The 24082-nt window shown below is 49.4% G+C and overlaps 1 protein-coding gene across 1 annotated transcript; it reads left to right on the forward strand.

The window, feature by feature from the left end:
* The first annotated feature begins 596 nt into the window (after positions 1 to 596).
* Positions 597 to 18178, forward strand: LOC108313373 (trichoplein keratin filament binding). Its single transcript, XM_017541754.2, has 13 exons — positions 597 to 763; positions 2616 to 2803; positions 3517 to 3727; positions 4312 to 4368; positions 6459 to 6527; positions 7397 to 7570; positions 8441 to 8553; positions 8728 to 8794; positions 11466 to 11638; positions 13671 to 13752; positions 15469 to 15654; positions 16537 to 16680; positions 17678 to 18178. The coding sequence occupies exons 1-13, from the start codon at positions 707 to 709 to the stop codon at positions 17708 to 17710; spliced, it is 1554 nt and encodes a 517-aa protein (XP_017397243.1). The 5' UTR covers positions 597 to 706; the 3' UTR covers positions 17711 to 18178.
* The last annotated feature ends 5904 nt before the right edge of the window (positions 18179 to 24082 follow it).

Raw genomic sequence — 24082 nt, forward strand, 5'->3', positions numbered from 1 at the left:
GTTGACCAGGATGGTCTCGATCTCTTGACCTCGTGATCCACCCGCCTCGGCCTCCCAAAGTGCTGGGATTACAGGTTTGAGCCACCGCGCCCGGCCAACATCTGGATTTTTTCTTAAAGGTATCTGGTTTTTTTTGAGATAGTGTCTGGCTCTGTCACCCAGGCTGGAGTGCACTGGCACAGTCACGGCTCACGGCAGTGGCACAGTCATGGCTCATGGCAGCCTCAGCCTCCTGGGCTCAAGTGATCCTCCTGTCGCAGCCTCTCAGCTGGGATCATAGGTACCAACATGCCCGGCTAATTAAAAAAAATTTTTTTAGAGACAGGGGTCTCTCCATGTTGCGCAGGCTGGTATCTGGTGATTCTCATGCGCAACCAGGTTTGAGAAGCACTGGCTTATATTCTCTTTCCCCTGGGTTCCGCCTTCACCTTCAGGTGAAGATAATCACCATCCTGAAATACGTGTAGTGCACGGACGGATTCTTTACCTCCATCCTTCCCTATTTCAAAGACTAACTACGTTTGCTATTTATCTCCCGCCGACCACGAGGGGGCACCAGAGAAAAAACAGTCTCCCTTCGCGCTGAAAGAGGCTTGGCCCTTGCGACGCTCCGTCTTTGGGGCCGTTGCCGGCGCAACCAGGAAGGAGAGCGCTGGTGTTGCTGTAGCGCGTCTGAAATACGCCTGGGAACTGGCCGGCCAGCTTCATGCCTGCGGGAACTCGAGCCGGGGGACTCTTCGGAAACTCCAAGACGCAGAGAAACGTGAGTCGGGGGATTGGATTCTGCCGGATCCGGCGTTAGGGCGGGGACCCACAGGGTCCTGAACGCAGGCGGCCCGCGCGGGCGGGAACCGGGGCGGGAGTCCGCGGACGCGAGCTCTGGGCGCTTAGGGTCCTCATTCTGTCCCCGATGCGCTGTGACCCCCTTTGTTGCACGTACCTGTTCAGGTCGAGAGAGAGGGATGCGACGTGTTCGGGGAGCAGCCCAGCTTGTGGGTGGCCAATCCAGGACCGGAATCTTAAACTTTTGACTCTCGATGCAAAGATTGATCCTCTGGCGGCTTTACGGGACAGGGAAAAACAATATGAAGCCTACCACGGTCTCGAGACCGAGGTCACACGTTAGCAGCCGGCCGGCTACCTTTGGACCATAGACGCAGTGTTTGTCCCCAAACCTGGAGGACCCCGAGTATGAGATTCTTGGCATGGACCAAGCCTTTTTCGCTCATTCAACAGGCGTTTCTACCCAGGCACTGCGTCGACCCTGCACTCGAGGGCAGCTTTTGGGTCAGGGGAATCGGTGCCTGGAGTGAGACTGCTCTCTGCTTTCAGGGCTCCAGCTGTATCCCTACATTGCTCAGGCAATTCCGCTCTCTAGGTCTGAGTTGCTTCATCTTCAAGATGAAAGGTCTGTCCTTCATGGTAGCCCAAAATACTTCCGAGTGTTACATCAGGCTAGGCCCCTCCCCGGGGGCTGTCAGAGCCAGGGCATGTTGGTCCCAACAGGCAGCCCCCTTGCAGTGTAGAGAGCCTGGGCGCTGGTCTCAGAGGGACATGAATTAGGATCATGCTTGTTGTTGAGACACAGCAGGCTGGAGGGCAGTGGCTTGATCTCGGCTCACTGCAGCCTCCATCTCCCGGGTTCAAGCAGTTCCCCTGCCTCAGCCTCCCAAGTAGCTGGGATTACAGGCGCACGCCACCACGCCCGGCTAATTTTTTTTGTATTTTTAGTAGAGACGGGGTTTCACCATGTTGGCCAGACTTGTCTCGAACTCCTGACCACAGGCAATCTGCCCGCCTCGGCTCGGCCTCCCAAAGTGCTGGGATTACAGGCGTGAGCCACTGCGCCCGGCCGGATCATGCTTTTTTATTTCCTCTACTTCCTGGCTCTGCTATCTTGAGCAAATCACTTCACCTCTTCCAACTTGTTTCCTCCCTGCCAAATAGCAAGGTGATTATAAGAATGAAAAAAGTAATATGTATTGAGTGCTTGGCACACACATGTGTTCCTTACATTATTGTCTCTGTTTAAGCAGAGCATAAATGCCCCTGATGTGCCTAGTCTAGCAATCTTAGGACAATCGCTGTCCCTGTCTGTTGTGTCCCTAGTAATGGCCGGCCCACAACTGCATGCAGTCCTGATTTTTTGATGTTTTTGCTTTTTTGAAACAAAAAAATCAGTCACCCAGGCTGAGTGCAGTGGCTTAACATGGCTTGCTGCAGCCTTGACCTCCTGGGCTCAAGCAGTCCTGCCTCAGCCTCCTGAGTAGCTGGGACTACAGGCATGCCACCACTCCTGGCTAACTTTTGATTTTTTGTAGAGATGAGGTCTCATGATGTGGCTGGTCTCCAACTCCTGGCCTCAAGTGATCCTCCTGCCTCAGCCACCCAAAGTGTTGGGATTATAGGCCTGAGCTACCACATCTGGCTAAGGCTTATTTAAATTGATAATTTGCAGCACTAGTGGCCAATCATTTTTTTAAATGCTGGTACCTGGGCCCCACTAAGGTAGAGTTCCACCAGGTGATTTCACTGAGCAGCCAAGGGCTGAGGTGAAGCTGGTGAGGGTTCCTGGGATTTGCAGTGCTTCATTTTCTTCCCATTCCTGTTCTCAGATGGCACTCCCCACGTTGCCGTCCTACTGGTGCAGCCAGCAGCGCCTGAATCAGCAGCTAGCACGACAGCGAGAGCAGGAGGCCCGGCTTCGGCAGCAGTGGGAACAGAACAGCCGATACTTCAGGATGTCTGACATCTGCAGCTCCAAGCAGGCAGAGTGGAGCTCTAAAACCTCCTACCAGCGGAGGTAATTGTGCAGTGACAGACGATTGGATGGAGGTGGGGGCCGCTTGCTGCTGGTCAGGGGATGAGGCCTTAAGAATTCAGGGAGCATAGGATTTGCCAGGCAGCATGAACTACCTGCGCGATGATGTTTTTCCAGCTGGAAATGGAAAAAATAGATCATCAGTGCAGTATACATTGGCATTGAGAAAAAGAAAAGATGCAGAAGCATATGATAGAATTCATAAGCCTCCTTGTAACCCCACATCCCCAGAGAGAGCCACAGTTAAGTCTGGCACGTATCCTTCCATGCCTTTTCCCATTGGTATTTGTGCTTAAATACACACACACACAAACCTGCTTTTATAGAAATTCCTGTAAAAACATGGAGGCCAAAAACATAGGCTTTGAAGTCAGATAGACCTAGATGGAAATCCTGACTATGTCTCTTGCTGAATGCATGAGGTTTGGTTTCCTCATCAGTCAAGTGGGGCTACAGCAGACCTACACCGTAGGATTTATGTGGTGGATAATATATATATTATTTATACGTTTTCTTTTTGCAAAAACAAGATTTTTCTCTTATACACACTATTCTGTTACCTGTTCACTTTGGCTTGGGACACATTCCTGTGTCACCGTGACATACCTACCTCAGCCTCTTACCCACATAGCAGAGCAGAGCATGCTCCTTGTGGCTGTGGCATGATTGATTCAGGCAGGCTCCCTCTCGCCCAGCATGCATGCCTATCAGCGTGAGAAGATGAAGGAGGAGAAGAGGAAGAGTCTGGAGGTCCGGCGGGAGAAGCTCAGGCAGCTCATGCAGGAGGAGCGGGACCTGCTGGCCAGAGAACTGGAGGAGCTGAGGCTCAGCATGAACTTGAGGGAAAGAAGAATCCGGGAGCAGCACAGGAATCTGAAATCAGCTAGAGAAGAGCAGAGGAAACTGGTAACTTCCCAGAGGCCTTCAGGAGGCTGTGGAGCAGGAGGGCTCCCAGCCTGTGTGTGTCGCACGTGTAGGGTCATTCCTGGGTGCTCAGGTCTGATGAGATGCCAGTTAACTCCAGAGCCCGCAGGAAAAGAGCTTAAGTCCTTGTGCAGGGACTGGGTTTTGGATGAGTCAGCTGTATTCCCTTTAGCCCCTTAAATCATTACATCTGGGACTTTTCCTAGTTTCCGGTTATGTGGGCCCACAAAGATCTGGGACTAGTCTATCTTACCTTCCGAAGTAGTTGTGTGAAACAGTGAGCCCCAGTCTGTGCTTTTCACCCTGCTGTGTTATTTTGAGACCCCCTAGATAGGACCTCTGTAGTAGCATCAGATTTTGGCCTCCTTTTGTCACCATTGCAAGAGTCACTCGTTAGTGTCATCTGGTTCTCAGAGCTGTGCGTGTGAAGCACCAGGGTTTGAGCAGTGGGTGCAGTGACGGTGTGAATGGAGGCGCCTGTAGCTTGAGCTGACTTCTGTGTGTCACCCAAAATGTGGATGGATTTGAAAAATGACATCAGGCTTTCCATTATGTTTTCTTGATAGATTGCTGAACAACTTTTGTATGAACACTGGAAGAAGAACAACCCGAGACTTCGAGAGGTGAAAGTCAGAGACCTCCATTGATTTGCCTAAGTAGATGGAATCATGTTTCCAGACATTTTTTTACCATGTATCTTGTACTGGGTTGAAACAGGAGGGAACCTTGAGCTGCCTGAAAAGAGCAGCAGGCGGAAGATCTGGCTCAGGCTGCACTGAGCGGTTCATTCAGTTGTTGAACAAGTGTTGATTGAACCATGGCTGCCTAGTCTACCAGGTGGGGGGCATGGAGATTAGACGTGCTTTCTTCTCATAAGCTTGCGTCCAGCATGGGAGACAGTGGTAGCTCATTACAGGGCCAGATGCAGGGTGCTGGGCCAGCCTGAGAAGATGGGCATGGGCCAGTGCACTCAACTCTGGAGGGGTCGGGGAGGCTTCCCAGAGGAGTTCTGAGGTGGACGAGTTTGAAGGGGTGTGTGTAGGGGAGGAAAGGATGTTCTAGGTTCACATGACTGCGAGAACCGGCCTGAGACTTGAGAGCAGAGTGAGGCCTGGGAGCTGAAAGTGTGCCGGCGGGGCCAGGATGTCAGATAGGGAGAGCCCCAAGAGCTGATGCTGGCGAGGTGGGTGGTGCCAGCCGTCGGAAGAGCTTGTGTGACCTTCCTCTGAAGGAGCTGGGGGGTGGCACACAGGATCCTGGCTGCATTTCAAAGAGATCCTTCTGGCAATAATGTGCTGGCGGGCAGGGAGGGGTGCTGTGACAGCCCAGCCCAGTGAAGGCCTGAACTGGGCTGGCAGGGGAGAGGAGGACAAACTGCAGGAGAGGGGGTGACCTCTTGGCTTGGTGGCATTGTTCAGTGGAGATTTGGCTGGAGGGAGATCATTCATTTATTTTCAACTTACAGTTTCTGTATACATTTGATGCCTTCACATTATTCATGGTTACATTTAGAAACCACCAGCCGCTAAATAATGGAAGATCTAGTGCTTTTGTGCAGTTCACACCAATCTGTGGGAGGGCTCCTTAGTCCTGTGGGCATCGGTGTGGTTGGCATCCAGAGCCGTTTACTCAGAAAAGTTTATTCAGAACATTCAAGTTAGTTGCATAGCATATGTTCCGTTGTAAGTTGGGGAAGATTTTATTTATTTATTTTTGAGATAGTCACTCTGTCGCACAGGCTGGAGTGCAGTGTCGTGATCTTGCTCGGCTCACTGCAGCTTGAACCCACCTCCTGGGCTCAAGTGATTCTTCTGCTTCAGCCTCCCTAGTAGTTGGGACTACAGGCACACGCCACCATGCCCAGCTAATTTTTTTGTATTCTTAGTAGAGATGGAGTTTCACCATATTGGCCAGGCTGGTCTCAAACTCCTGATCTCATGATCCGCCCGCCTTGGCCTCCCAAAGTGTTGGATTACAGGTGTGAGCCACCGCACCCAGCCAGGAAAGATTATTTTAAAACTTTTTTGTGGAGACGAGGTCTCCCTATGTTGCTCAGGTTGATCTCAAACTCTTGGGCTCTACTGATCCTCCCACTCAGCCTCCTGAGTAGCCGAGACAGGTGGGCACCACCATATCTGGCTAATTTTATAAACAGTTTCTTAAAACAAAAGCTTTTGGATTGAATGTTGTGATCCATTTTCTAATCCAGGAGATTCTCTGCACCCAAATCTCTTGCTAACAATTCCAAACTTATTGGACCTACCGGCACATCACTTGATACAGGGAGTACATACTCAACTGCTTTGCAGGGGAAGCTTTGGGGAGCCAGGCACAGGTTGAGTTGTCTCCTCACCCAGCCATCTCCCAGGGCCTGGCATGTAGTAGACCAACCCGAGGTGGCCTTTGAAATTATATTTCCATTTCAGTGTCCAGCTCAACCCCAGGGCTAGTGGGAGGGAAGTCTCTGTTGCTTTGTACCAGCTCAGGAGATTGGTGCAGGAGCTCCTAGTCCCTTGGTCTTCTGATTGACTTGCATTCACACTACACGTTGGAGTCAACTCACACTCTCTATTGGACGCCTGTGCCACTGAGTCCCCATGAAGGGAAGTCATGGCCACGTTCCAACATTCGGTACAGAGGGCAGCAGCACACTGTCCCCATAGTGCCTGTCTGTCCCGTGAGGAAGCTCACATCCTCCCACTTCTGTCCTCAGATGGAGCTGGACCTTCACCAGAAGCATGTGGTAAACTCTTGGGAAATGCAGAAAGAAGAAAAAAAACAGGTGTGGTATGTGACTCTGGGAATAGCCCTGCATTCTGTGGTGGGAGGCCGTCCATGTCTTTGCATTTGTTTTCTGTTTTCAGTGTCAGTGACTCCAGTTAAGGAGTACAGTAGACGCTTTCTCAGTTTACTTGACACATGTGAAAACTGAATGTTTGCTCTTATACATGCTAGAATCCTATGTGCTCATTCCTAGGGCAGAGTAAGGCCAGGTGACCAGGGCTGGGAGGTGGCATGTAGAGCATGCGTCTTTTTGTTCTTTTGGAGACAGGGTCTTGCTCTGTCACCTACGCTGCAGTGATTCACAGCTCACTGCAGCCTCGACCACCTGGGCTCAAGCAGTCCTCCTACCTCAGCCTCCCGAGTAGCTGGGACCACAGGTATGCGCCACTGCGCCCAGCTAATTTTTAAATTTTTATAGCGATGGGGTCTTGCTCTGTTGCTCAGGCTGGTCTGGCCTCCTAGCCTGAAACGATTCTCCCACCTCAGCCTCCCACAGTGTTGGGATTACAGGTGTGGGCCACAGGGTCCAGCTAGAACGTGTCTTTAAGGGGATTTTTGTCCTTCTGATGAAATTTGCATCATAAACTCACAGCCCTGGCTTACAGTAGCCCCTTTGGGGTTGAGCTTCCACACCTCCATGCACCGGTCGCTTTGCCTCCTGGTTCATGTCAGAAAGTGTTTTGTTGAGTGGGGTGGAAACCCAGCATTATCAAGGCCCTCCCTGACTTGGTCTCTGAAGGCGTTGTCACTTGGGATTCAGGCAAGAACTGCCTGGGCCCTGTGGCCTGCAGAGTGGCGGCAGGAGCTGGGTTTTTGTTGGTGTATGGTACAGATACTGACCTCCTGTGTTCATTCGGCTCCTTGCAGCAAGAAGCCACGGCAGAGCAAGAGAACAAACGGTATGAAAACCAATACGAAAAGGCCCGAAGGGAGGCGCTGGAACGGATGAAAGCTGAAGAGGAGAGGAGGCAGCTGGAGGACAAGCTCCAGGCCGAGGCGCTGCTGCAGCAGATGGAGGAGCTGAAGCTGAAGGAGGTGGAGGTGGGCACGAGCCCCTCTCGGCCGTGACCACCTCCATAGCTGCTCGTTAGCATGAGATGGGCACTTGAGAGGCCGCCCTAAGGAGAGGCCATAGCAGGGCTGAGATCCTATGAAGGGCAGCAGGAGCCAGGTTCTCCCTCTCACATGCATCCCCTTTCGCCTGGAGCTTTGCTGTTCTCCTCATCTGTGTGCCTGGATTCCAGAACATTAAGGACACAGAGCCGGGAGCTGTCCTCTTAGAGGTGCTCAGCAACCTGCTGCTGGAGAATATTCTTAGAACGTGGATTTTCCAGTGTGCTAAGTAGACACGATTTAATCGAGTGATCTAGTACCCAGCTCTCTGTGGGGAGCAGGTTTCAGGTCTCGAGGCCTAACTGTGAGGGTTTTTGGTCCAGAGGCTGTTTTTAGAGAACACGGCACAGTTCCCTTGAAAGAATTAGATTTTCCTATTTAGATGAGGGAGTCCCATGCTCCTGTGGCCCCACTTCCCCTTACCCAGGCCCAGTGATTCAGCAACTACGTTCTTAGTGCCCACTACTTATTCTAGGTGCCGAGCACTGGGTTGGAGCTAGAGATAGAGCCTGAGCAAGGACCACAGGCCTGGCCTCCTAGTGGAGGCTGTGTCAGGCAGAGGTTAAGTTATAGTAAGTGTGGACCAGTACAGGGTCCTGTGGGAGTTTGGGACGCAGAAAGGCCCTCTGGGGAAATGGCCTAGATGAGATGGGATGAGTAAGTGAGAGGTGGGAGGGGATCGTGACCACCTGGTGGCCGGGCCACCGTCGCGTAGTGTCAGAAAAATGGAGATGGAGCGTGAAGGAAGATCTGATTCCCACCATCTCAGATCTCAGTTGGGCTTACTCACCACCACAGGCCACCAAACTAAAGAAGGAGCAGGAGAATCTGCTGAAGCAGCAGTGGGAGCTGGACAGGCTGGAGGAAGAGCGGAAGCAGATGGAAGCCTTCCGGGAGAAGGCGGAGCTGGGGTGCGTGTCAGAAGGGCCTCCCACTCTTCCCTTGCGGGTGGGCCTCTTGCCTTTTCAGACTTGCGGTCGCGTTGCTGAGACCATAAAGGAGACGCCCTGTGGTCAGCAGTTGTCTAACTTGCGTTTGATTCTTTCTGAGATACTGAAGGTAGCACACATTTGATTCTCCTTCAGGCGCTTCTTGAGACATCAGTATAACGCTCAACTCAACAGACGCACACAGCAGATCCAAGAGGAGCTGGTAAGTCTGAAGAAACAGCCTGACATCTTTCTCATCCTCTTTTTGAAAAAAAAAAAAAAGTCGGCCGGGCGCGGTGGCTCACGCCTGTAATCCCAGCACTTTGGGAGGCCGAGGCAGGTGGATCATGAGGTCAAGAGATCGCGACCATCCTGGTCAACATGGTGAAACCCCATCTCTACTAAAAATACAAAAAATCAGCTGGGCATGGTGGCGCGTGCCTGTAATCCCAGCTACTCAGGAGGCTGAGGCAGGAGAATTGCCTGAACCCAGGAAGCAGAGGTTGCAGTGAGCCGAGATCGCGCCATTGCACTCCAGCCTGGGTAACAAGAGTGAAACTCCGTCTCAAAAAAAAAAAAAAAAAAGTCTTCCATTTCTTAGTATATGAGTGCATTCTCGTGAGAATGAAAAGAGAGAGGGGTCATGGGAGAGGGGAGATGTTGGTCAGAGGGCACATCCATCCCTCTGGAGATGTGGGAGTTCTGGGAACTAGTGTCCAGCGTGTTGACCACAGCTGATGACACCGTGTTGTATTCTTGAAATTTGCTACGAGAGTCAATCTTAAGTGTTGTCACCACAAAAAGCAACTGTGAGGATGTGGTAATTAGCTTGACCGTAAGGATCCTTTTCCAGTGTGTGTGTGTTACACAGAGAGATATAGATATCAGAACGTCAAATTCTTTTTCTTTTTCCTTATTTTTTATTTTTTATTTATTTTTATTTATTTATTTTTTTTGAGATGGAGTTTCGCTCTTGTTACCTAGGCTGGAGTGCAATGGCGCGATCTCGGCTCACCGCAACCTCCGCCTCCCGGGTTCAGGCAATTCTCCTGCCTCAGCCTCCTGAGTAGCTGGGATTACAGGCATGCGCCACCATGCCCAGCTGATTTTTTGTATTTTTAGTAGAGATGGGGTTTCACCATGTTGACCAGGATGGTCTCGATCTCTTGACCTCGTGATCCACCCGCCTCGGCCTCCCACAGTGCTGGGATTACAGGCTTGAGCCACCGCGCCCAGCTGTCAAATTATTTTTCAATAAACCTGTTATTTAAAAAACAGCACAACACAAAGTGAGATCACCCCCTTGACCAGCACCTGTAATCTCTGTCCCCAGAGGTGTCTGTCTGGTGCACATCTTTCTAGATACGTTTACATTCAGAGAGGTAGAGGTTTGTTTTTGGTTTTGTTTTTAAATGTAATTGAGGTTGTATTCCTCAGCATCTTCAGTTTACACTAAATCTCTATAATTTTTAAAAAGCTCTGCTGGGCACGGTGGCTCATTGCCTGTAATCCCAGCAGTTTGGGAGACCGAGGTGGGTAGACTGCCTGAGGTCAGGAGTTTGAGGCTCCATTTTTAGTAGAGATGGTGTTAGTAGAGAAACCCCATCTCTACTAAAAAAAAAATACAAAAACTATAGTCGGGTGGGGTGGCACACGCCTGTAATCCCAGCTTCTCGTGGGGCTGAGGTAGGAAAATTGCTTGAACCAGGGAGGCAGACGTTGCAGTGAGCCGAGATCGTGCCACTGCACTCCAGCCTGAACAACAAGAGTGAAACTCCGTCTCAAAAAAAAAAAAAACCAAAACAAAAGCGAAAACTAGCCAGGCATAGTAGTGCACACCTGTAGTCCTAGCTACTTGGGAGGCTGAGGCTGGAGAATTGCTTGAACCCAGGAGACAGAGGTTGCAGTGAGCCGAGATCGCACCACTGCACTCAAGCCTGGGCAACAGAGCGAGACTGTCTCAAAAAAAAAAACCCCAAAAACACAAACAAAAGATCATTATGCTCAGATTGAACCTGTTCTTTTCAAATAGCTCCTTTGGATTCCTAAGTACTTTGATGAGCTCCCATGCTGTGAAGAGGACAGACCCAAGCTGCCCTTCCCATCCCTGCCCACTGGGGTCAGGGCAGGACGTGGGGTGCAGCAGCATGGTTGGTCCTGGTGTGCAGCCTTTTGTATGGGGTCTTGCTCTGTTGTCCAGGCTGGAGTGCAGTGGCACAATCAGGACCTCCCAGGCTCAAGCCATTCTCTCACCTCAGGTTCTTGAGTAGCTAGGACTATAGGTGTGTATCACCATGCCTGGCTGGTTTTTTTGTTTGTTTTTGTTTTTTGGTAGAGATGGGGGTCTTGCTACGTTGCCCAGGTGGGTCTTGAACTCCTGTGCTCAAGTGATCCTCCCAGCTCAGCCTCCCAAAGTGCTGGGATTGCAGGCATGAGCCTTGGTGCCCATCCTCCTGCATTCTTTTAATGCTTCCATTATGTCAATGTACATAGTAGCTAATTCCCCACCAATGAGCATTTTGGTTGTTTCTGGTTTTTCCCTCTTACATAAAAGCTGCAGTGAGTATTTTGCACCTTTGTGTCACTGTGGTATTCGTTCTTACAAGTGGGATTTTTGCCAAGTTGTATTCTAAAAGGTGCAACGAGATGTTTCCGAGGGCATGTGGTGGTTGTGGGGTCTCCCTTTAGCCAGAGAGAAGGTCCTAGGCCTGTGCCGTGTCTGAACCACCCCTCATGCATATCCCCAGTCTGTTTAGAAATAATCCAGCATCTTCCCATCTCTATCTTGAGAACACTGTGTAGGATCACGAATGTCCGTGATAGGCTCTGTATAGGCTCTCACTGCAGAAGGGCTCTGTCCAGCCAAGCCATGTGCTGCCCTCTGCTTCTTCTAGGAGGCAGACAGGCGGATCCTGCAGGCCCTCCTTGAGAAGGAGGATGAGAGCCAGCACCTCGACCTGGCCAAGCGGGAGCAGGCCGTGGCTGATGCGGCCTGGATGAAGCAGGCCATTGAGGAGCAGCTGCAGTTGGAGCGCGCACGAGAGGCAGAGTTGCAGATGCTGCTGAGGTGAGTGGCGGCCACTGACTGCGCCGGAAGCTCCTGGCCTTGACTCTGGTTCCTTGAAATGCCCCATGGGTCACCCGTTACTGAAATATCTGTCGACTGGGCTTGGTGGCTCACACCTGTAATCCAGTGCTTTCAGAGGCCAAGGCAGGTGGATTGCTTGAGCCTAGGAGTTCGAGACCAGCCTTGGCAACATGGCCAAACCCCAGTCTCTGCCAAAAATATACAAATTGGCCAGGCATGGTTGTTCACGCCTGTAGTCCCAACTACTCGGGAGGCTAAGTGGAAGGATCGCTTGAGCCCAGGAGGTTGAGGCTCTGATTAGCTATGATTGCACTACTGCACTTCAGCCTGGGTGACAGAGCGAGACTCTGTCTCAGAAAGAAAAAAAGGAAGAAGAAATACCTGTTACGTTGTCCATCGTTCCCAAGGAGCACATCTTCATAATGGACCTGGCCATGGTGTAAGTCATCACAGTTGCTTTTTTTCCCCTTGTATTATCTGAGGTAGAAATCAATAAGGTTTAGAGTAACGATGTGTTCATCTGAAATCTTAGAGGTTTGGAATGAAATTCTTTTTATTTGAGTCTCATTCTGTCACCCAGGATGGAGTGCAGTGGTATGATCTCGGCTCACTGCAGCCTCTGCCTCCTGGGTTCAGGCAATTCACTGCCTCATCCTCCTGAGTAGCTCTGATTACAGGCATCTGCCACCACGCCTGGTTAATTTTTGTATTTTTAGTAGAGATGGGGATTTACCATGTTGGCCAGACTGGTCTCAAACTCTTAACCTCAGGCGATCCACCCCCCTCAGCCTCCCAAAGTGCTGGAATTACAGGCGTGAGCCACTGCACCCTGCCGGAAGGAAATTCTTACAGAGATGTTGAATGCTGCTTATGTGTATAAAACTGAGTTTGGGTCCTAAAGATTACACTAGTAGATCAAAATCATTGAATAATAAATAGAATACATTGAGCGCTTACTGCATGCTGGACATTGCTAAATGCTTTATAGGCCTTATCTTACTGAGTCCTGACATCCAGCCAAGTGGTGGCCTGTGGGACACGGAGACTCAAGGAGGTTACTCGGTCCATGGTGAGCTGGCAGTGACACAGGCGCTTGGTGGCAGGGCTCAGGCATAGGCCATGCCCTCCTCCTCTCCAGGTCCTGATGGTTTCATTTGTGTCTGTGTTAAACGGTCATGGTGTAAGTCATCACAATTGCTTTTTTTTTGAGATGGAGTCTTGGTCAGTTGCCCAGGCTGGAGTGTAGTGGCACGATCTTGGCTCACTGCAGCCTCTGCCTCTTGGATTCAAGCAATTCTCCTGCCTTAGCCTCCTGAGTAGCTGGAACTACAGGCACATGCCTCCACACCCAGCCAGTGGTTTTTTTTTTTAGTAGAGACAGGGTTTCACCATGTTAGCCAGGATGGTCTCGATCTCCTGACCTTGTGATCTACCTGCCTCGGCCTCCCAAAGTGCTAGTATTACAGGTGTGAGCCACCGTACCCAGCCCACAATTGCTTTTTATAAGGAGATGGGTATTAAAAGGGTGACTTAAAATACTTCCAACAGGGCTGGGTGTGGTGGTTCACGCTTGTAATCCCAGCACTTTGGAAGGCCAAGATGGGCAGATCACTTGAGGTCAGGAGTTCAAGCCCAGCCTGTCCAATGTGGTGAAACCCCATTTCTACTAAAAATACAAAAATTATCCGGGCATGGTGGCGCTACTCAAGAGGCTGAGGCACGAGAATCACTTGAACCTGGGAGGTGGAGGTTGAAGTGAGCTGAGATCGCACCATTGCACTCTATCCTGGGCGACAGAGCAAGACTCCATCTAAAACAACAACAACAACAAGCTTCCAACAGTACTGTCTGTGGATGCTGTCCTTAATGTAATCTTTTCAATGTGCATGTGGATGTTTATCTGTAGCGTGGCCCCGCAGAAGCCATGTGCCCTGCAGCCCTGTCTGTTCCATAGTTCGCTTCCTGCCATGGTGGGGAGGAGCCTGCTATCACCCCTTTTGTGTTTGCCCAGGGAGGAGGCCAAGGAGATGTGGGAAAAGAGAGAGGCAGAGTGGGCCCGAGAGCGCAGCGCACGGGACAGACTGATGAGCGAGGTAATCCTAGCTGCGGCGATGTGGACCACAGCTGTTGGGTCCCGGGCAGGTGTCTGGAAGTCTGTGGTCAGTCACCCTGCCAGATGCTCTGGGAACAGAGTCTTTTAAGTGGGCCTTAAAAATCATTGGAAAATTAATATGAACTTACTAGAAAAAAATTCAGAAGTACAGAAAGTAGAAATGAAAAAAGTCCCCCAGAGTGCCGTCCTATACACAGCTATAGCCGCTGCTTCCTTCTGCTCCTCTGTTTCCAGGACCGACATTTTTTCCACATGTATTTTTAATTGTCTTGTGCTGTTTAACTTTAGGCATTGTAACATGCTGTTACATCTTTATAAAAGCCACATCAAGGGCTGTATCGCAGACTGTCCTCTGTCTCCCGCTGCCTTTTCATTCCCTCTTGTGGATGTGTTTTTCTTTGTTTCTTTTTTTTTTTTTTTTTTTTTTTTTTTTTTTTTTTTTTTTTTTTTTTTTTTTTTGAGATGGAGTCTCGCAGTCACCCAGGCTGGAGTGCGATGGCACAATGTCGGCAAGGTCCACCTCCTGGGTTCAAGCGACTCTTCTGCCTCAGCCTCTCAAGTGGCTGGGATTACAGGCATCTGCCATCATGCCCAGCTAGTTTTTATATTTTTAGTACAGACAGTGTTTCACCATGTTGGCCAGGCTGGTCTCAAATTCCTGACCTCACGTGATTCACCGGCCTCAGCCTCCCAAAGTGCTGGGATTACAGGCGTGAGCCACCGCACCTGGCTGGATGTGCTGTTTTTCTAATTCGGAGCCATTCTGAGAAACACAGCAGGGAGCATCTTGGTACATGAAGCTCTTCCCATGCGTTTTCCCCCTTGGGATAGAAGACAGATATGAACTGGAGAACATAACTGTTTTCCTGGTCAGTGTGTACGCCATGCGTGGAAGACACACACCAACCACAGGGAAATCTGGAAGGAGAGGAGAGTTAGTTATCCATGAGCTGAAAGTTGTTTTAAAGTGGCTTAGAATGAGAAACTCTGTGTTGTGTCTGGTAGTACGCAGTGCTTTGGAATCCACAGGAAATCGGGTCCCAACTGATGTTTTGCTCTTGTAAATACCAAGAATTCTCCAGTGGCTTTTGATTTTCCTCATTTAAATTTCCCTCCTGATGGCGGCCACTCTTCTGTTTCCCCCAGCCCTGCAGCATAACTGTTGACAGTGTCAGGTGGCTTCCCGTTCCTGACTGTGGGCTGGGCTGGAGTTTGGGTATCACACGGCTCTGGGGACAGGTTTCAAACACAGCAGGTTCAAAAGATTAGGGGATAACCCCAGCTCCACCTCTGGTCATCTGTCTGTGTGCTTGTGGTTTTCCTGTTTTTTAGAACTCACTGATAGGAGGTAAGACTCACCTTGTTGCTGCAAGGTTTCTGTGCCCCTGGGGAGAGGGTTCCATCCCAGTCTCCTTTGATCTCTTTGGCATTCAGCTGTCTCTTCATAATACACAGTCTGGATACATTTTGTGTATGTTGGGGTGTGAGGGAAATGTTTCTGGTATACTGGCAAGCGTGGCTGACATCATGAGAGCACATCCTGTAGTGTGGCTCTGCCTCTGTCTGTGTATTTGAGCCTGAGGCTCAAGGATGAGGCTGGGCCTTGCTGTGGCTTGCTGCAGCCTGTGCGAGGCTTGTAGAACCAGGATCTGTTAGGGTCAACCTCAAAGCTGCCCTTTCTTTCTGCCGAGGGTAGGTTCTGACAGGGAGACAACAGCAGATACAAGAGAAGATTGAACAGAACCGACGGGCACAAGAGGAATCCCTGAAACACAGGGAGCAACTTATTCGAAATCTCGAGGAGGCAAGAGAATCTGCTCGTCGCGAGAAAGAGGAGAGTGACGAACTGAAATCCGCCAGGAAGCGGGATCTGGAAGCCCAGGTGGGGCTGAGCCCAAGGGCGGGAGGCTGTGGGCCTGCTGTGGTTCTCACATCATCATGGGACAGGGTTCAGAGGCCCTGGACTGCCTGGCAGGGTTCGCGTGCACTTGTGAGCACAATGCCCAGTTTCAATCCCGGCTGCAGTCCTCACCCTCTTTCTTTTTTTTTTTTTTTTAAATGTCTCACACTGTCACCCAGGCTGGAGTGCAGTGACATGATCTTGGCCCCCTGCAACCTCTGCCTCCCAGGTTCAAGTGATTCTTCCACCTCAGCCTACCAAATAGCTAGGCTTATATTACAGGCATCTACCACCATGCCTGGTTAATTTTTTGGTATTTTTAGTAGAGATGGGGTTTCACTATATTGATCAGGCTGGTCTTGAACTCCTGACCTTATGATCCTGCTGCCTTGGCCTCCCAAGGTGTTGGGATTACAGGCATGAGCCACTGCATCTGGCAGTCCTCATCTTCTTGACTGTGGCTTCGTTCTCCTCCACATCCTCCATCACGTGTGGGCATGAGACCGACACTGCTGTCTGTTCTCTTTGTCCTGTCTGCTTCTGGAAGCCATTGGCTTACCAGGGGCCACATTACTCTCTTCGGTTCAGTCCCTAGACATAGGACAAAACAGCCCTCCAAACACCCGGCCACATGCTGGGCTTTTCACAAGGTACATGCTATACACAGACCCTTTCCAGTTCCATTGGAACATGGAAAGGAACACCCTTTCCATGGCGTGTTCCCGTCCATTCCTTGGCACTTGCATTGCTGTTGCTCAGCTGGATTCTCCAGCACAGGTAGGACTGCAGTCTTACCCTCCTCATCAGAGGCAGGGCTCTGCCCCATAGGCCTTGTCTTGGGGTGACTTTGCTCTTGGCACCCAGGTTGCAGAGCGCCGGCTGCAGGCATGGGAAGCAGACCAGCAGGAAGAGGAGGAAGAGGAGGAGGCCCGCCAGGCTGAGCAGCTCTCAGATGCCTTGCTGCAGCAGGAGGCCAAGACCATGGCTGAGCAGGGCTACCGGCCCAAGGTAGGGAACCTGACAGGCGACGGGCCACCGATGGTGACACAGACTCCTCCCAGCCCCTGCTCCCTTGGGCCTGTTCATCACCCTGCACTGGGCTCTGCTCTCCAGCCATCTGGGTTATTCCTGTTCCTCTTCTGTATTCCTCTCTCCCCTGACCAACAGGGAGCCCCCATGCAGGGGCTGTTCCAGTCCTTGGTTGGGCCACAGACAGCCCTTGAGTTGATTTTGCCCTGGCCTCTGCCTACTAAGCTGCATGCCTGTCCATCCTCTTTGGGCAATCTAAGAAGAGCTGTGGCCACAGCTGCTGAGGGGACACAGCAGTAGGCCAACCATTGAGACAGCAAAGCCCAGTGATCAGGAGACCGGTCCTCCTCCCCTCTTCTCCCCCCGGTGTGTGTATCTTTGTTTCTCTGCCTCCCAGTGTCTTGTTTCCCGGACCTCTCTGCATGGCACCGTGAGGAGCACAGAGAAGCAAAGGCTGCCTCCCCTGCCCCGAGGAAGCTGATGACTAAAGCACCCCTGGTGCTGGCTTGTCCCCTCTGCCTCCTTTACCCGGGGCCACCCTGGCCACCTGGTGCCTAGATTGCACTCCCCAGGACACGTGCTACAGAATAAGAACTGGTTCCTCATGGTCAGATGACGCTGGAAACTGAAACAAAATTAGAGCAGGTGCTGCAATTTTCCATAGGCCACTCATGTCGTCACACACTGACTCTCAGAGCTGCAGGGAACAGCATTTTGCCAAACCCCCTTGACCATGGATCAGCGAGTGTCTTGGGATCAGGGTTTCACAGACCATATGCGAAAATGTTTCTTAGGGCTAGTACTTAAAAATAAAAAGTTATAAAGTGCCTCATTTATGATTTAGGGTCAGACTTTTTCAGCTATAAATGAAACAGCCATTTATATTGTTCTTTTACTTTGTAGTTAAAAGAGGCTAATTCCCCATGCTCCAGATACTGCTGATCTGATCAGTCTTGTGTTTTCTTTCTTTTTTCAGCCTTATGGACATCCGAAAATTGCTTGGAACTGACTTCATGGGTACCATAAGCACAGAGAACAAGGGATGCTGAGGCTTCTGGTCCCAGCCTCCAGGCAGTTTGACGGGACTCTGGTATAGTCAGTGCCCGGGGCACTGTCATATGGCTCAGCAGTGCCTGCTCAGGTTCATCATTAAAAGCATCCAGGGTTTGGCCAGACATTAAGATGTTGTGAGTCTGCAGCACTTGGTGAGAGGCCCTTTGATGCCTTTCTTACCCAAGGAAGGGTCTTTGGTAGGCACATGTTTACAGCACTGTCACATAGTCTTGTAATATATTATCAATAACATCAACTCAAGGTCAATACTAAGGAGTCACAGGTGGTGCCTATGATGGTGCATGTGGTTTCCTGTTGTCTCACCTTTGTCAACCTCCAGTATTGACTCTAGAAATATGAGGAAAACTTTTCAGTTTTTAAAATTGCCATTTAAATTTAGTCTATTGAAAACAAACCTAGAGGTGTTGGTGGAATTTATTTCAGAGTTTGTTAATTTAATGGTCCTAAAAGGATTACATCTTTTGTATTCTGGAAGAAAAGAACTGTGAAGCCGGGCACAGTGGCTCACGCCTGTAGTCCCAGCACTTTGGGAGGCTGAGGCGGGTGGATCACCTAAGGTCAGGAGTTCAAGACCAGCCTGGCCAATGTGGTGAAACCCCATCTCTACTAAAAATTAAAAAATTAGCCAGATGTGGTGGCAGGCACCTGTAACCCCAGCTACTTGAGAGGCTGAGGCAGGAGAATTGCTTGAACCCAGGAGGCGGAGGTTGCAGTAAGCCGAGATCACCCCATTGCACTCCATCCTGGGCAACAAGAGTGAAACTCCATCTCAAAAAAAAAGAAAAGAACTGAACAAATTAAAACCCTGGAACAGTCTGACGTCCACAGACACATTCCAGAAAAGTGGCAAGAGATGAGTCTTTCCTCCTTCAGGAAGCATTTTGGTAGAATTTCCATAGAGCATTGTCTGTGAGTGAGTGATCCCAACATGTATGTTACCAAGCCCCAAAAGGGACCTCAAACTGGATGCGGTGGCATGTGCCTGTAGTCCCAGCTACTTGGGAGGCTGCAGCAAGAGCATTGCTTGAGACCAGGAGTTCGAGTCCAGCCTGGGCAAAAGAATGAGACCCTGTCTCTAAAACAAAAAAGGTACCTTAGAAGGTCACCTGACTGGCTAATCCTTTAAAGGCCGGGGTGTGACATGTGGGACTTCTAGTGTCTTGGGAATGTCTTGGCTACATGTAGCCTTCTGGGATTTATGTGCCCAGAGGAAGAAGCACTGAGCCTCAGGAAACTAGATCAGACTCAGAACCACAGACCAACCAGAAATTTCTCTCCCACCACTATATCAGGGTGATAACAGGTCTACATTCATTTCTACAAATAGGAACAAGTTCCTTGCAGTAATAATCTTATTTTATGATTTGTATTTTTCCTGTTTTCTTCCTTGGAGGTTTCAGTTTTCATTACATTTTGTTCAAGATTCCATATCTCCATAAATTACAGCTAATTACAGGGCATTGTTCCATGGTTATTAAAAACCAGAGTTTATTAAAATTCCTGAGTCTGAGGGCCACCTTTTCACTTCCATTATTCTGTAAAAACAGACTGAGCTGCAAACCACGTCCTTCATCTGTTGTTCATTTTCTTGCAACTCTTTGGCTACGATTCCCTGAGCATCGCGTTCATCACACATGTTCACAGTTATGTCCCCTGTTTCAGATGTCCATTAATTACGAAATAAAATCCTGCTTCAACAGCACAGCTTCCCGGCTTTGTTACAGATTCTTTGACTGCTGTAGCGCATTGCGGGTGATAACAGGCTTTTTACTGATTTAATCCACATCTCCCACATACAGGCCTGGCTGTTTTCGATGACTAAACACATTTTATAGGTTATATTCATTTTTCATAGGAAAGTGGTCTCTTCTTTCAATTGGAACCACAGTGAACTGTGGGTTTTAGATTTTTTTTTTTGAAACAGGGCTTTGCTCTGTCACCCAGGCTGGAGTGTAATAGCGTAATCTCAGCTAACTGCAACCTCCGCCTCCCAGGTTCAAGTGATCCTCCCATCTCAGCCTCCCCAGTAGCTGGGACTACAGGTGTGTACCACCAGGCCTGGCTAATTTAGTAGAGATTGGGGGTCTTGCCATGTTGCCCAAGCTAGTCTTGAACTCCTGGGCTCATGTGATCCTCCTATCTCGGCCTCTCAAAGCACTAGGATTACAGGTGTGAGCCACTGTGCCTGGCCTGAATTGTTTTTTAATTTTTTTTTTTTTTTTTTTTTTTTGAGACAGAGTCTCACTCTTGTTGCCCAAGCTGGAATGCAGCGGTGTAATTTCAGCTCACTGCAACCTCAGCCTCCTGGGTTCAAGTGATTTCCTGCCTCAGCCTCTCAAGTAGCTGGGATTACAGGCATGTGCCACCACACCTAATTTTTTTTTTTTTTTTTTTAAAACAGGTTTCCCCATGTTGGTGAGGCTGGTTTTGAACTCCTGACCTCAGGTGATCCACCCGCCTTGGCCTCCAAAGTGCTGGGATTACAGGCATGAGCCACCGCACCCGGCCTAATTTTTGTATTTTTAGTAGAGATAGGGTTTCCCCACGTTGGTCAGGCTCCAACTCCTGATCTCAAGTGGTCCACCCTCCTCTGTCTCCCAAAGTGCTGGCATTACAGGTGTGAGCCACCATGCCTGGCCTAATTTTTTGTTTTTGAAGCCTAGTGGTAATCATTAGCAATGAAATTATGTTATACTAGTTCACTGCCCTAATTAAATGTTTCTGCTCTAAACTGGTCCAATATAATTTGTTTTAGAAACTTAGAGTTTCTACTGTCTTATTATTTCTGCTATGGCCCATACACCTATGGGCCCAGGGTATTTGCATTTTGTATTTTGATTGTGTCGTAGTTACAGATACATATGAGTTCTATTGTTGCTAAGCACCTTTTCCTACTGACTCGAAATGAGTGGTTTCTAGATTATTCTTTGGCAGATTTTTCTACAAAGGTCTATTTCTTTAGTACAGATGATACTGAAGCCACTGCTAGGAAATGCTTCTTGTGCTGATAAAGAAGTGATGACTTCACATCACTTTCTGCTCCTCATTCAGCACACATTCTCTCGAGGGAAGGTACTAGGCCTGGGAAGTCACAGATGACCATGAACAGTGACACAAGTCAGACGCTGGAATCGGACACAGACGAGCAGATGTCACTGGCAGACACATAGCCAGTTGTCACTCATGGGGCTGAAGAGATGTCTGTGCAATACGTACAGTCTATAAATCCATATTTATGGATATGATTTTTTCATTTGGGTTTTTAGGTAGTTTTTGGTGTTCATATAATATAGAGCAATCATTTAAAAGATAGTGTAAAGCCTTTAAAAACACTGGCCTTAGGCCAGGGGCAGTGGCTCACGCCTGTAATCCCAGCACTTTGGGAGGCTGAGGTGGGCGGATCAAACTGAGGTCGGGAGTTCGAGACCAGCCTGACCAACATGGAAAAACCCCATCTCTACTAAAATTACAAAATTAGCCGGGCATGGTGGCAGATGCCTGTAATCCCAGCTGCTTGGGAGGCTGAGACAGGAGAATCGCTTAAACCTGGGAGGCAGAGGTTGTGGTGGACTGAGACTGCCCATTCCACTCTAGCCTGGGCAACAAGAGTGAAACTCTGTGGGAAAAAAAAAAAAAATTGGCCTTAGCAGTTCTTGATGACCTCGACTAAATTCAATTATGAAGCTATATGGAGTTCGATTTTAGGGAACTGATTTTGCATTGTAACGTCTGCTTTTAGAGGGACGTTTATGCCTTAATATCACTCAAAACACAGTGTCAACCTCAACAGATACATATGTGGTTTTTTCCAACATGTAGCTGTGGTTTATTTTCACTGCTCTACATAGCTGATTGTGTAAATTCACTATCATTTGTTCACTGCTACTTGTTTGGTTTCCAGTTTTTTCTATTAAAATGGAGTTTCTGGAATCCTCTGGGCACATCACTTCTGGTGCAGGCATTGCAGGTGATCTCCAGCAAAATGGCTGGAAATGGGCCTCTTGCCACATTATAGCCATCAGGATCACAATGGAAACGCCTGGATTGATGTCAGGGTACTGCTTTGATGCCACCTTAGCGCTTTTTTTTTCTCATTTTCTCCCAATTAACTCATCTGAACACTGCAGCTCCCTTTTCTTCATTTCCCCTAAACACCCCCTCCTCCATTTCCATATAGAAACGCTTACCGTAGGAGGCTGGCGGGCCGTGATCCCCCGTGTGAGCGTGCTCAAGCTGTGTGGCCCTGCAGTTCGTGCTGCTGACTCCTGGCTCCTAAGACAAAGCCTCTGGGCTAAGTAGCTGGGCCACTGACACTGGCTTCTAGTTCACATGTACAGCTCTTGATCCATCAGGGTTGCTGATACACATGGGGTTCTGTGGATACTCTGTAGTTAACCGTGGCCTTTGCCAGTCATAACCGAGCAGTGCTAGTTTTCTGGGCCCAGGCCTCACCACACAGGCTCTCCCAGGTGATGTGAGGCAGGCCTCTGCCTTCTGCTGCCATCCCCACATCAGTAACTCCTGGCTCTGCAGCTCTAGTCCAGACTGTAATGTCCCTACAACTTTGACATCTCCACGGTGTCTCAGCATAGCCAAAATGAATGAATGATCTCCCCCAAACCTCCACCACTAGAAAAAAAAACCCAAACCCATCTGGCCCTTCTCCAGTGTTCTCAGATAAGTACCTGGCGATAGCATCTATCCTGCCAGTTGATTATGCCTTAGACCTAGGGCACTGAGTCCTGCTGGCCTCTGGAGTGGCTATCCACTTTGCTCCCTCATGTCCACCCTTCATGTCACAGAGCCAGCCCATAATTTTTTTCTTCATCCTACAGTCAGAGGTCTTTCACAAACACACACCTGAAATGAGAATCATCCACTTTCTTCAGTGGCCTCTCAGGACGCTTAGTACCAAGAGCCAACACTTCCTTGGCCTACAAGGCCCTGTCCTAACCGGCCCTGCAGAGCTTTCCCAAAATGTACCACTCTGCCTCCTGGCCCAGGAGATAGAAATACCATATTGGTACAAAGATGTTGCTCACAGCATTAGTATGATAACAGAAACAGACAATCTACATGTCTATCACCAGGAGGCTGTTAGAGCTTGGGATGTTACGCAGTGCATTAGAGTGGAATGGAACACAAAGTTATGGAGAAATGTTCCTGCTGTGTTCAAAAGTTAAGGCCAGCATTTTGGGAGGCCGAGGCAGGAAGATTGCTTGAGCCCAGGAGTTTGAGATCATCCTGGCAACATAGTGGGACCCTGTCTACAAAAAAAAAAAAAAAAAAAAAACCTAGACATGGTGGTTCACACCTGTAGTCCCAGCTACTCGGGAGGCTGAGGCAGGAGGGTCACTTGAGCCCCGGAGGTTGAGGCTGCAGTGAGTTATGATTATGCCACTTGGAATCTAGCCTATGCAACAAAGGAGACCCTTTCACTAAAATAAAAAGTTTGTGGTGTGTTCATTCAATGAATACTATACAATATTGATGTTGAAAATGAACTAGCTACATATATTGACCTAGTTGAATCTTACAACGTTAAGGGAAAGAATTCATCAGTAGGGTTCTGTTTCCATGTTCAAAACCAGGCAAAAACCCTAAGCTGTGACCTAGGGATGCACACAAAGGTTTGGTTCAGCTAAACGCAAGGAAGTGACAGGCACCTTTTGGTCCCTTAGACCAAAGTCTAAGGGAAAGAGGGACCCTGGGGTCCCTGTGCTACACTGGCTTTATTCTTCTAAGCCTCCTCCCGAGGCAAGGAGAGGACCATGCAGGAAGCAGCCTTCCCAGGAGCCTCCCTCTTCTGACACTCCCAGGAAGGAGGACCAGGAGGAGATGGGAGCCCTCAGGTCTCTGTTCCACTCCTCCATCCCACTGCACCCCTGCCAGGATTGAGAGAAAGGCACTGTTCTGTTTCTTGACCTGGTAGTAGTTACACAGGTAACCACTTTATAATTGCACACACATGTGTCCGATGTATTTCTTTGTTTATAGGTCACAATAAGAGAGAGACTGAGAGAGCACTTGAACCAGGAAATGCGTGCAGAAGAACAGCCTGTGGCCCACACTGGCCCAGGTTCTAGTCCTGATGCTCACCACTTAGTGGCTGGGTGACCCTCCTGGCACAGTTCTGTGAAATGCAGAGAAGGGAGATGTGAAAAGATAGAGTAAGAAAGCATGGAGCTCAGGCCAGATACAATGGCTCACGCCTGTAATCCCAGCACTTTGGGAGGCCAAGGCAGGTGGATCACCTGAGGTTAGGAGTTTGAGACCAGCCTGGCCAATGTGGTGAAACCCCATCTCT

Source organism: Cebus imitator, unplaced genomic scaffold, assembly GCF_001604975.1.
Source record: "Cebus imitator isolate Cc_AM_T3 unplaced genomic scaffold, Cebus_imitator-1.0 Scaffold8, whole genome shotgun sequence".
NCBI classification, from domain to species: Eukaryota; Metazoa; Chordata; class Mammalia; order Primates; family Cebidae; genus Cebus; species Cebus imitator.